Raw genomic sequence first — 11,605 nt, forward strand, 5'->3', positions numbered from 1 at the left:
CGACTTCCTCTGTTTAGACTGAAGACCAATTGCTGAGGTTGAAGTCATTATTTGGGCAAAAACTAATAAATACTACATAACATACAAATTACACATAAACAAATGTATTTAATAAAAACATATAGCCTGGGCGCTGCGATTCGTCTTCGTAGGTGTTATACGACGGCGGGCATCCAATATAAGTGCATCTTGTATCCAACATAAGTGCATCTTGAATCCCCTATCCTCTTAGACCTATTCTTTATCCCTCTATCTCCCCCTCATAACGCACACACTGCATCAACACATGGTCTACTGTTTAAATTTCCTTGCAATAATCCCACTTTCCTGTTGTATGCTACCCTATCAAATGTAACAGTTTATTTAGCAAGCTGTGTCCCACTTGAAGGCTAGTAAATGTGTCTTGTTCTTTTCTGCTTCTTGTCAAGGAGATAAGACTCTACGCTGTGCATGAAAAAGATGCCTGCCCTAACTGTCTCAATTCCACTGCTGCTGCCATTTCTTCACAATCATTGTCCATATCATACCCTTGACAAATTCTCTTCATGAATTTGTAGTTTAACCAAAATGTGGCAAGCAAACAAACAACCTAGATAGACAAAACACGGCACAGAAAACGAAAGGTTGACCCACAGTTGTGGTACATTTTCTTTAGTTTCAGACAAGACGGGCCAAGGAAATGTTATACAGCAGCTTTACCACTGGTCAAGTTGTACAAGCAATTGCTTTAGGCTATGTACTGTAACAATGACACAGAAATGGGTCTCTTCAAAGTTCAGTACAATCAACACTTCGACACGCACTTCATCCTCATCTCAAGGCACCACGTGTTACATATCAGTGTTCACCTGTGCTCGGTAGGCCATACCTCATTATCACAAAGGCAATCAAAGAGCGGATCGCCTTCAATTAGCTTAAGAAGAACCAAGATAATTACATAAGCTAACTCCAAGTGAGAGAAAAACAACCCAGTGATCTCATCTGTCACACGGAGCTTATCAGCCAGTAAATTCTCTCTCCCCGTCTAAGGTACATCACCTAGCCGCCATGTCCCCAGCTAATCAGTGGAGGTGTTGAGGGGAGGACATGTCTGTTTTTCCTCTCTCCATCTACACCTCCCTCTAGAACACATGTCACATCAGTAGAGACGGAAGGTCATTGTGGCACCATCTGCTCAACACAGGGGTCCTCTGGGAAAAAATGGCAACTACAAACATGGAGTATGAAGTACATCAATTAAAATCAACACGTCTCACGCCTGTCATGCCTCTTTTTAAACAAAGAAGAAAAAAGAAAAAGGAGGTTATCTCCCAGTCATTAGTTTAATGTGGACATTGTGGAGCAGCTAGTGAAAAATATGTCAATAATTTATTTAGGCCTGTATTTCAGAACATGCATCACAGTTCACATTGGTGCCAATGGGAGTGAGAATGTGATTATTTTTTTAATCAAAGCATATACCTCAATCACACTTAACATTTGTGTCTTTATTTTTGTGTAATCGTCTCTGTAAGAACCTATGCAAAAACACCAAGATTAAATGTTGTCAATCAAACACTATTCATTGAAAAAACAAAACATTCGGAGCCACACCTTAGGCGAGACCACAGGGCTCGCTGAAGCACAATGTCTCATGCAATGTGGAGCAAAGAAAGGAAATGTTTGCTATTCTCAGTTTCCATTCAAGCCCTCGCACCAATAGTCCACTTAGCTCTACCTACTTGGCTTTGTCTTGATTACTTGAGCCCGGGTCATCAGGAAAGACAATGAAATTCACACCAGTTGCTAAAAGTGCCCACTAGAGCCCTCTACTGTTCTCTATGACGTGAACTACAGCTTGTAGTCCCGTCCCTAAAGGTGTGGCCTAATATGTAACATAATGAGCCACTGGGCTTAAACAACATATTGCGTGAGGTTTAATGCTGGGTATCTGTATGGGCACTTAAATATTTCTTTAAAAATGGCTTCATAAAATAAACGTTGAAAATAAATTAGTGTATAGGACGCTAACTAAACAAGACAACAGTAGCACAAATTACATGAGGTGCAACTTCAGATATATTCACACAAAACCTCTTCTCAGCATTTCTCGACCCATACCTTGCTAAGCAACTGTGTGAAAAGGAATGGCAGTGTTGTTTCATGAGATTAATTTCTCCTTATTTCTAACGTCTCAACATTCATCACCATTAGCTGTGCTCCTCACCTAGCAGGAGTTACCGTTTCCATTTGAACGTGTGATGAGAACGCCTCTTTTAGACAGTGACACTCCATCTAAACCCCACCACAACATGTAAGACATTTTGCAGATGCACTTCTATAGTGACTTACAGTAGTGAGTACAGAAATTTTTCATTTACATCTTCTGGTTTGTTTGAATAGTGCAGAATAAATACCATCCAGTGTTTTTTCACCAAGATCAGGAGGAGGTGGGGGACCTGCACCAGGCTATCCATTCATAAACCCCAAGAAAAAGTTCAAAACACATAAGCAACAGACTGGTTTCAAACGCACGTGAAAAAAAAAAAAAATACACACATCATTGTATTCACAGTATTTAAAAGCCATAGGAGGAATGTTGGAAATGTCCTCATATTTCTGCTCCAATCAGAATCTACTTTCATCCTTACTTCACTGTGGTCCATCGTGGGTGTGTTTCATAATGGCCACTCCCCAGTGTATATGGTGGAGAAGGACAAGGCCGTCAGCACAGTCACCAGGACGGTCAGGACCTTCTGCCATCGCAAGCAGCGGTCCATATTTTCTTCCAGCCGGGAGCTGCTTGCCATCAACTGAAAGAGCTGTGGACAGTAAGAGCCACACAGACATTATCAGCTAGACACTTGACTGAAACAGGAAGTAATGTAAATGTTTTGTGCCTATTCTTCATCCTTAATCCCTGTTCCAGAGTCGGGCAATGAAATCTAATACCATCACGTCTCGAAAAGGCCAAGTGAAACAGCGAGCTCACTGGGGGCAAATCACCGCAGTCAGGTACATTTACAGACATGTAAAACATTCCGCCCAAACTGTCCAAACGCGGTGTGCTGAGCTGTTACAGAATGCGACTGCTTAAAACATCTTTAACGCTTCCTTCTCAAGGTTCCGGTTACTGGCGCGGGGGATTTGACCGGCGGGTGAGGTGGCAATGCACCACCACGACAGTTCTGCCCACTGGAATGCCAGGACTCACCGTGGCGTGCACGTCTTGACGGCCAATGGACTCCATTCTGTAGGACCGGTCAGTCACGGGGCTGAGTGCCAAATTAAGGTTCTCCCTCATGCGGCAACGCAACCTGAAGAAAAGCTGAAAGTTGGTGAGCCGTGTCGGCGTACCCCTCCTAAACTCTGCCTCAGGGCATTGGTTGGCACTGGTGATGCTCAACAAAACAACGCTCTGTGTATTACGATAAAGCTGCTTTGCACTGCGGTCTGTGCACGTTACCTGTGCATCATTATTTTGGGTTTTGGGACGCCCTTCCAGAACTGGGCGAGGTCTGCGCTCCCCCCGTCGCTACTCAGATCCATCTCGGCGGCCATGATTAAGAAGCGGTCCTGAGGACAGCACAGGGAACCTAGTAAGATGGGAAAAACAGAGACAGGACGATTCAGTCAGACAGCCAATCAGAGTGGAGCAAACTGGGGCAAGACCAATCCGAGAACAGCAACAGCGGCTCACTGGGTCACCCCCCCCAAACTCTGAACCTGAGCTTGTATTACATTACCAGGACAGGAAGACGTGCGTTACCTCCATACAGGGACACCGTGATTGTCCCGCCTGTTCCCGGCCCGCAGCTGCTATTGCTCGGTTTCACCCTGTACTTCTCTGGGGCTGTAGTCCGCACCTGACGCCACACAAAGAAGGCGACTCGGTGAACACAGCGCTGACGTGTTCACCGGCTAAAGTTTAGAATGAGTGACCCGGGCTCTGACCTTGAAGGCCACTCGGTTTCTGGTGACGTTACTGAGGCTGATGAGGCATCTCTTCTCGCCGTCGCCGAGGCCGAAGCGCAACTCCTCCGCGGGACTGGAAACACAGACAGAGAGAGAGAGAGACAGAGAGACAGAGAGAGAGACAGAGAGAGAAAGAGAGAGAGAGACAGAGAGACAGAGAGAGAGACAGAGAGAGAGAGAGAGACTGCGAGTCACGCATTCCTCTTGGTTCGGTTGGCCTCGGGGTAAAATATTGACGCATAACCTCAGAGGGAGGTCCGTGGTTAAGTGTTTTAAGTACTTTTGGAAGTGCTTACACTATGTACCCTGCACCCAGAGCTAACCTGATGTGGAGTAAGGTTCCTTTGAAAGCGTCGGACGGCCTACGGGATGCTTTCCATGTGCTGGTGCAATCTTTGTCCCAATCCTCCGCGAAACACACCTGCTTCAGACAAGGAAACGGACTCATTGAAATGCCCAAACAATACCACTACAGTTATCCTTTCACTGTCCTTGTGAGACTTCAAGAGTGTGACAGTGTTCACTACTAAAACCAAGCGGTTTCACTGGAGGATTAAAGAATGACCTTTCTGGGTTTAAGTGCGAGAGGATTTTGCTCCAAGGTGTCCTTGGTTTCCAGATCATCCTCCCCAGTCTCTGCGTCATCCTCTTGTCCGGTCTCAGATATCGGGTTCTGGAAGTCATCAGGAAACGGCGGGTAGGAGAATTTGAATGGGTCCTGGAAGAAAAGGGGAACATAAACCTGAGGCACATAAAATGCTTTCTCAATGTAGCATCACATACAAGGTGGTTCACCTTGTTGGTTTGTGTACTGTACACGTGCTACCAGCTGAGGGAGCCCTGCCAGTATGAGCCCACCAGGAGAGAGCTTGAAAACATCACGCTACTGCCTTTGCAACGGTTAATGTGAATCCAAATAAAATCCTAATAATCAAGAAACATTTGGACCCTAAGACAGCCCAATCAGAAACACCTCCCTATTAGCGGGTACCCAGCAGAGTGGGCGGTCTTTTCTTCTGTACCATCTCTGCTAAATTCAGGGGAGGAAGAAGAGGAGAAACATGTGACGTCACGTCCTGGAGTAGCTCCCGCAGGATGTTAGCTAGCATGCATCATGTGATGTTAAACAGTGGGGGGGACTCACATACGGTTTACCACCCATACCCGGTTACAGTTTGGACGTGTACAGCAGGTGTATGTCGTGCGGGGGTTTTGGTAGGCTACATACAGTTCCGCCCATGGAGGGCAGGAGGTGCTCTCGTTCAACGTGGTCCTGGATCTCACTCTTGGACACAAAGACCAGCGTGTCGACCACTTCTTGACTGAGCATGGCCTTCACCATTTTCCACGCCGCTGTGGGGGGCAGGTGGAGGTGCGTGGTTTGTTTTCAACGTATCGACTTGAGCCGTGACACAGAGGAACCAGCGGTACGGCTTTTTTACGCGGACTGACTCACCGTTCATGATCCACGGCATCTCGTACATCAGCATTTTGGCTGAAAATGTCACGGAATATCCAAGTCAGTCATGACATGCTGAAATAATTGTATGCTATTGGGTTAATTTTTTTAATGGTATGCAGTGCCTCAGATGTCCACCAGAACAACGCGGCACCATCCGTACTCACCGAGCAATTTAGGGTAGTACACATGGAAGCAATTGATGATATATTTGATGAACTCCATGTCCTACAAGAGAAAAACACAATCAACCAGGCATGTGAGGGGAAACTTGTTTTTAAAGGACAGTGGTGTACTGTTCATATACTCCGCCCATATCTTGAGCCCGGAGCTAATTAAGCTAATATTGGGCAAGGGAGGATACTTTTTCTCAATGTCCCAGAGACACTGAATCTCCTGATACAACATTACGACTAACATTTCTTCTTAGATCCAATTAGAACCCAGCAGTGTACACTCAGTGGCCAGTTTCTCAGGCACACCCATCTATAACCAGGTTGAACACCTCCACGCTCCAGTAGCAGCCTGAATTCTTCAGAACATGGATTCGACAAGGTGCTGAAAAAGGTTCCACGGGGGAACCCAGTGGTGTCACACGGTCTCTGCGGATCAGATGGACGAAGTGAGCACATTCCTCACACAAAACTGCCCGTTCCATCTCACCCCAAAGACGCTCTCTCAGTGGAGGTCTGAAGACGGAGCAGGCTACTTTGGTGAACTCGCGGTCATGTTCCCCAGAACTATTCTGACAAAATGTGCTTAGTGACACAACGCTTTCCCCATGTGACGGAGGGTGAACTGTAGCTGTAAAGGAATGCGATCGGTCAGCAACACTGTTCAGATATGAAAGGGCCGTTCAAACGTTGCTCAACTGGTATCAAGATATCTAAGATGCTAGGAAAGCATTCACCAGCACAATCGCACCACCAGTCTACCTTTGAGACCAGACTAGATGGGTCGGTGGTCTTACGCCTATTCTTGACACCGACCCCCTTAGCAGAAGCCTAGTCACTTAAGTCATTCGTTTAGCCCATTACATTCAGCCACACAGTAACCAAATGCCTAAATGTCTGACCGCCATGTTAAAATAGCAAGCGATGGCCATGTAATAAACAGCCCGAAAGGACGATCCACTTTCGTAAACAGGGTGGGTTACCGAATGACCTGGACACTGAGTGCTGTGTGGAGAGCCAATAATATGGATGAGCATACAGTTCAGGTTACCTCAGTGTATCTTCCCAAAGGCAGTTTAAAAGAAACACACGTGCTACTGTATGTGTGTGTTTGGATATCTTCAACCACTTCTGCAACACAACGCCCAACCAGCAGCTACAGGGCAAAAACCACAGGGGAGACGTCTTACAATGCTGCCGAGACCCACTTCGGACATGTCGAAGATCACGGTGAGGGGTGTCCCTGGCTCTCGCCGCACATGGCTCTCCAACCAGAAGGCCACGTACCTCTTCTTCTCCGTCAACATTTTCAAGTCCTTCACATGCAGCCTCACCCTGAACCAGACTGGGCAGACGACATGCGATTAAAACGCCTGTGTCCTTCAGAGGCTCAGACATAAGGCTTACAACAAGACTCCAATAAGAATTCTACCTCAGAATTCAACTTTTCATGACAGAACAGTGTACATTTTCATTAAAGCACGTACTATGTTGGGAAAGAGAAAAAAAAAATAACCTACAGAGTTTGTTGCCCTCTTTGTCATAGCCGTGCAGATAAATCATGCCAGAGTCAAGAAGACCCTTTTGAACTGAGCTTTCGTTTATGTCTGGAAGATGAAGAAGGAAAAATCATGAATGAATCACACCGAGCTATCAAGACTGTCATGCCGGTGGCCTGTTGGAGAGTTTCAGACATTCAAAGAACGTACAGTATACAGAAATGTCTGAACTGAAACTGGGCTCATGCTGTGGTGCAACTTGTGGGAGCTCCTCATAAGATGGGCGCACCAAGCTGCCGGACATGGAGTGGCTGTGGAAGCAAAGGTCAACATACCATTCAACTTGAATTCCTTTCTCCACTGAAGACTGTCACTGATCATCTTCAAGGTGTTCTCCATGACAAAGTGGCTGCACTCTAGATAACTGTCAACCAAAACATCATCCTTCCACAACCTGTCCATGTCCCTGGCATCATACGAGTCAGACGAGTCTTAAAGGGAAAACGAAGGAAAGCATTATTACTCAAAGCGTGACGTTGACTTCAGTAGAGAGGCACGGATTTTGACATTTTGAGCATTTGCGACAGTTTTGCTTTATTCTTAATAATGAAACAATGTACAGTAGCATGCTGCGCACAAACACACAAACGAATACACGGATATATACGCTTCAGAAAATGTGAACGCACAAGGATTTCAGAGATCTCTTCAGTGTTGCTATTCTTGCGCAATCCAAAACTGCTTGGCCAGTACAAACTAGAGAGCTTACCTTGTGCATATTCAATAACAAATCTTTTTCTTGTTTCCTCTCTTTTCTTTTGGATATCCTGCCAAGAAAAAATGTCAAATTCGTTTTTCATCACCAATCTTTACAACAACGTCAACTACTACTGTATAGGTTTACCTGCTCTAAAAGAGTCGATCTTGCTTCTGCCATGCTAAAAAAAGAAAAGAAACAAAAAAACAGTTCGTTCCGTGCGACTCGCCGCGCTAAGGGAAGTACTACATCTATTTTCACTATTTCAGCAGTTTAGACCACAAACAAAAAGGACAGTGACATAGCATACAAACCCACTTAAAAACCACAATGACATTTCGACAGTCTGACTGACCCGGTCACGTTGTTTAGTAGATATGCAGGGCGAAATGAACACAGCCAAAAAGCATGAATTAGGATAGTTTAAAACTCCTTTTTTAGTTAACATTCAACACTCACACGTAACATTGACAACAAAACAAATTCGAACAAAACCACTGTATCACTAGCATAGCACTTATATTCGGCAATCGCCTCTGCGTTTGTGTGCATAAAATGCAATTGCCAGTAACACGCGCTGGTCCCTCTGCATAGTATTAGTTTAACCTAGTGTCCACTAGATGGCGTAATATGTCTGTGAACTAAATTGCTGTTTCTTTCAAAGGCTTCTGGGAGAACTCTTGTTCTGGTGAACACCGCGTGCATTTTGTGCTGTCAGCGGCCGGGTACACGAAGTGAAGGTAACGATCTGCCTAAGGTCGCCTTAATCCATCGTGCGTGAATTAATTTAAATGAATAACCGTCTATCATACGGATTTAATAACGGCATCTGAGGCGATATCTATTTTAATTTGTGCTGTGTGTATCCCTTTCTGTCATATGCCTCCATCTTTGTGTTGGTGATGTCATTGCTAACTGGTTGTTGGCTTGTTTGCACTTAGCCCAAATTTGCCCCCCGCTTGAGTCAAAATGCTATCCTCTTAACAGTTACTAGCTGGGCAATGCATGTAATTATTGTTATGATATAATTACAGACATTAGCTGCGATCCCACACACTGCAGGAGGAACGCCGTCATGGTAAGTATCTACAGTACAGTAGCATTTTGATCGGCCTAGTTGTGCACACACACACACACACACAGATAACTGTTGGATGTTGTCTGTGAACTACGGCGATAACAATGTAGTCCTTTGTCTGTGGCAGGAGGACCATGGTAGTGTCCACTCCAGTTTTTCTCACCCCGTGTACAGCCGCTACTGGCAGCACTACCAGCAGGCGATGCACTGGTACCAGAGACACAGACATGCCTACAAAAAGGCTTGGGAGGCTGCTTACGGGCCGGGTTACCCTGATCAGTACAACACTGGCCATCACCGCTATGCTGACTGGCACGGGGGAGAGAGTAGCGGTATAAATGCAAGGGACAATGTGGAGGAGTACGGTGGCACGGATACGAATGAGGAGGACAGTGACTCGGATAGCGAGATCGAATGTGACGTCAGCAACATGGAGATCACTGAGGAGCTGCGCCAGTATTTTGCCCAGACAGAGCGACACAAGGAGGAGCTCAGTAAGTGTGTGTGTGTCACCGTGTCACCACCTACATATTAAAACTCTACCATGAGTGTTAATAAACCTCTAATATCCATATAAACCCACTTTCATTTGGCCTTTTGGTTATATTACTGTACAAGCAGGAAACTCAGTTCCCCGGTTCAACTCAAATCGATGAATTATGAAGCGGTGTTCCTTTGAAAGCCTTGTGTCATGTGTTTTTCCCCGCAGAGAAGCAGCAACAGCTGGAAGCGGAGCAGCAGGAGCCCTACGCGTTGGCCGACCAGGATATGCACCGAGTTTCCTGGCGCAGCAGTGCCTTGCCGCCCTCTGAGCGGCCCGGCCAGCGTCGGGGAGTAGAGATGAAGAAGCTTTACGGGGAAAACGCAGCGAAGATCCAAGGCATGGAGACCGCAATGCAGCTCACTTTCGACAGAAACTGTGATAGGAAACAGCCCAAATATTGGCCGGTCATTCCCCTCAAGCTGTAGTTCCACCAGGGATGTCTATGTTCTGGAGCCCGCCCACATGCTGCCTTACTATAGACTACAAACTTGAATAGAGCTGGTGAAAAAAGTCAGTAGGAAGAAAGCTGTTTGAAACGCATAGAGACTATTTTCATCCAGATCGCAATACCAAGAAATTCTACCATAACTTCTTGTGACTACCAACATTTTGAGAAATGTGTTTTCTGCCCGTCTTACCAGTTATTTTGTTTCTGGATTAACAATGAAATGACGAATACGTAACGAGTTGAATTACACAGTTTTTCTGTTAGAGGTACAACTGCTGAAGACGCATGCGAAAGATGTGGATAGGTGTTATGCATTTACATGAACATGTTGACTTCCCCGACGGATGTTCGCAGACTCAGTAATTCAGATAGATTTTCAGACAACGTTTTCTGTCGGACAAGGTCCAGTTTGCTCCACCATCTGTGGTCCTTGAGTACCTGTGATGTCAGTCTTGTGTTTTGATGTGGAGGGATTTCTAACTCTGTGTCACAATGGTCCTCCTTGTACAGTTAACTGTAAAGGAAGAGTTGGCTGCTATTTCTGTTTCACTGTAGATCTTTTTCATTTCATCGTCTGTAGACTGAACCATCATCTTCATTCCCCACAATTCCACTTAATGTTTTTCTCCGCCTTTTTCTTGATTGTATCTGTGTCTAAGTGACACTGAATGGTCTCATATTCCCAGTACATCTGTTTTATACAAACTATTCTTATTTTTTATAACAATGTTGTTGATAGAGTTTCAAATAAAGAATACATATAATCTGTGTGATTGAAGTCAGGTGCTCTGTGAATGAAGTCTTGGGTCTGAAGGTCACTGGTCCGTTATTCACTAGAATACACCCTGGATTCCACCATAGCTGTAGACAAGGTTTCAAATCACTTAATCTTAGGTTAGCATGCAGTTGCTTGTCAACAGATAATTTATTCATTAGTATTAATATCTACCGGACTTCTAAAGTTGAAAATTGGTACTCTCAAAACAAAGCTTAACCCTTTCTCATGTCTTTAGCAGCATTAAATCTCTATGATGACGTGATGTGGTGACGGTTTATGTCCTTTATAGGGTAAATATGCTGTAAACACATTCTTACAGTAACTCCCCGGGAGCAATTTGGGTGAATTGTTTTTATTGACCACTAGGCTACTCTGCTGTACCGTTAACTGTTTGAACGGATGAATGTGTCTTCTTTTTTTCATTATTGAGGGGCATTAGTGACATTAAGATAGTAGAAGAAATTATCAAAAATATTGTACACGCTGGCATGCCTCACATTTCACGTCTTCGCTCCTGTAGCCGGAGTGCTAAGAGGGAAAACATGTCAAGTTACGCAATGCCTTTACGATTTCTAACAGACGCTGAATGCGATTGCCACCGACCGTTTGTTTCCACGGTGTACTTCTCGAAAGGTCAACCGTGGATATTTTACTTTAATTGAGGTCAGGTTCTGTGTGCTGACCTCAATTAAAGGTCAGCACACGGTTATCTGTTGAAAGCATAGATGAAGGTAGGGCTATGTTCATTTAAGAATAAGGATTAAGGTTAGGGTAAACTGTAAGGTACATAGTACATCGTTAAGATGTTGATGGTCGGTAGGTATTCTGTAGTCTCTACAGTTGCACACTTTTGGGAGTCTTCTAATTGATGTGAGTCACTTTAGAAAGTTTTCACATTGACAAATAAATGCCTAA

At 44.9% G+C, this 11,605-nt stretch overlaps 2 protein-coding genes across 8 annotated transcripts; one reads left to right on the forward strand and one right to left on the reverse strand.

Annotated features, from left to right (window-relative positions):
- Positions 1–60: 60 nt before the first annotated feature.
- LOC105020013 (motile sperm domain-containing protein 2) lies at positions 61–8,312 on the reverse strand. Of its 6 annotated transcripts, XM_013140090.3 has the most exons (17): positions 8,157–8,312; positions 7,990–8,023; positions 7,855–7,912; positions 7,421–7,576; positions 7,107–7,193; positions 6,777–6,931; positions 5,581–5,641; positions 5,411–5,449; positions 5,183–5,307; positions 4,520–4,672; positions 4,278–4,375; positions 3,934–4,027; positions 3,749–3,845; positions 3,446–3,575; positions 3,194–3,296; positions 2,631–2,801; positions 61–2,448 (listed from the first exon to the last, which is right to left on the reverse strand). In XM_013140090.3, the coding sequence occupies exons 1-16, from the start codon at positions 8,288–8,290 to the stop codon at positions 2,658–2,660; spliced, it is 1,668 nt and encodes a 555-aa protein (XP_012995544.2). In that variant the 5' UTR covers positions 8,291–8,312; the 3' UTR covers positions 61–2,448; positions 2,631–2,657. The 6 variants fall into 6 exon arrangements, with proteins under 6 accessions (XP_012995544.2, XP_019898005.2, XP_019898004.2 ...); XM_020042446.2 differs by lacking the exon at positions 61–2,448 and having other exon boundaries at positions 2,518–2,801; positions 6,795–6,931; XM_020042445.2 differs by lacking the exon at positions 61–2,448 and having other exon boundaries at positions 2,518–2,801.
- A 185-nt stretch (positions 8,313–8,497) lies between these two features.
- On the forward strand, positions 8,498–10,682 carry gemin8 (gem (nuclear organelle) associated protein 8). 2 transcript variants are annotated; one of them, XM_010886641.3, is made up of 4 exons: positions 8,498–8,582; positions 8,877–8,920; positions 9,048–9,414; positions 9,630–10,682. In XM_010886641.3, exons 2-4 carry the CDS (start codon positions 8,918–8,920, stop codon positions 9,887–9,889), a joined length of 630 nt encoding a protein of 209 aa, XP_010884943.2. In that variant the 5' UTR covers positions 8,498–8,582; positions 8,877–8,917; the 3' UTR covers positions 9,890–10,682. The 2 variants fall into 2 exon arrangements, with proteins under 2 accessions (XP_010884943.2, XP_010884944.2); XM_010886642.3 differs by having other exon boundaries at positions 8,539–8,615.
- Positions 10,683–11,605: the final 923 nt, after the last annotated feature.

This window comes from Esox lucius, chromosome 22, assembly GCF_011004845.1.
Source record: "Esox lucius isolate fEsoLuc1 chromosome 22, fEsoLuc1.pri, whole genome shotgun sequence".
Lineage (NCBI taxonomy): Eukaryota > Metazoa > Chordata > Actinopteri > Esociformes > Esocidae > Esox > Esox lucius.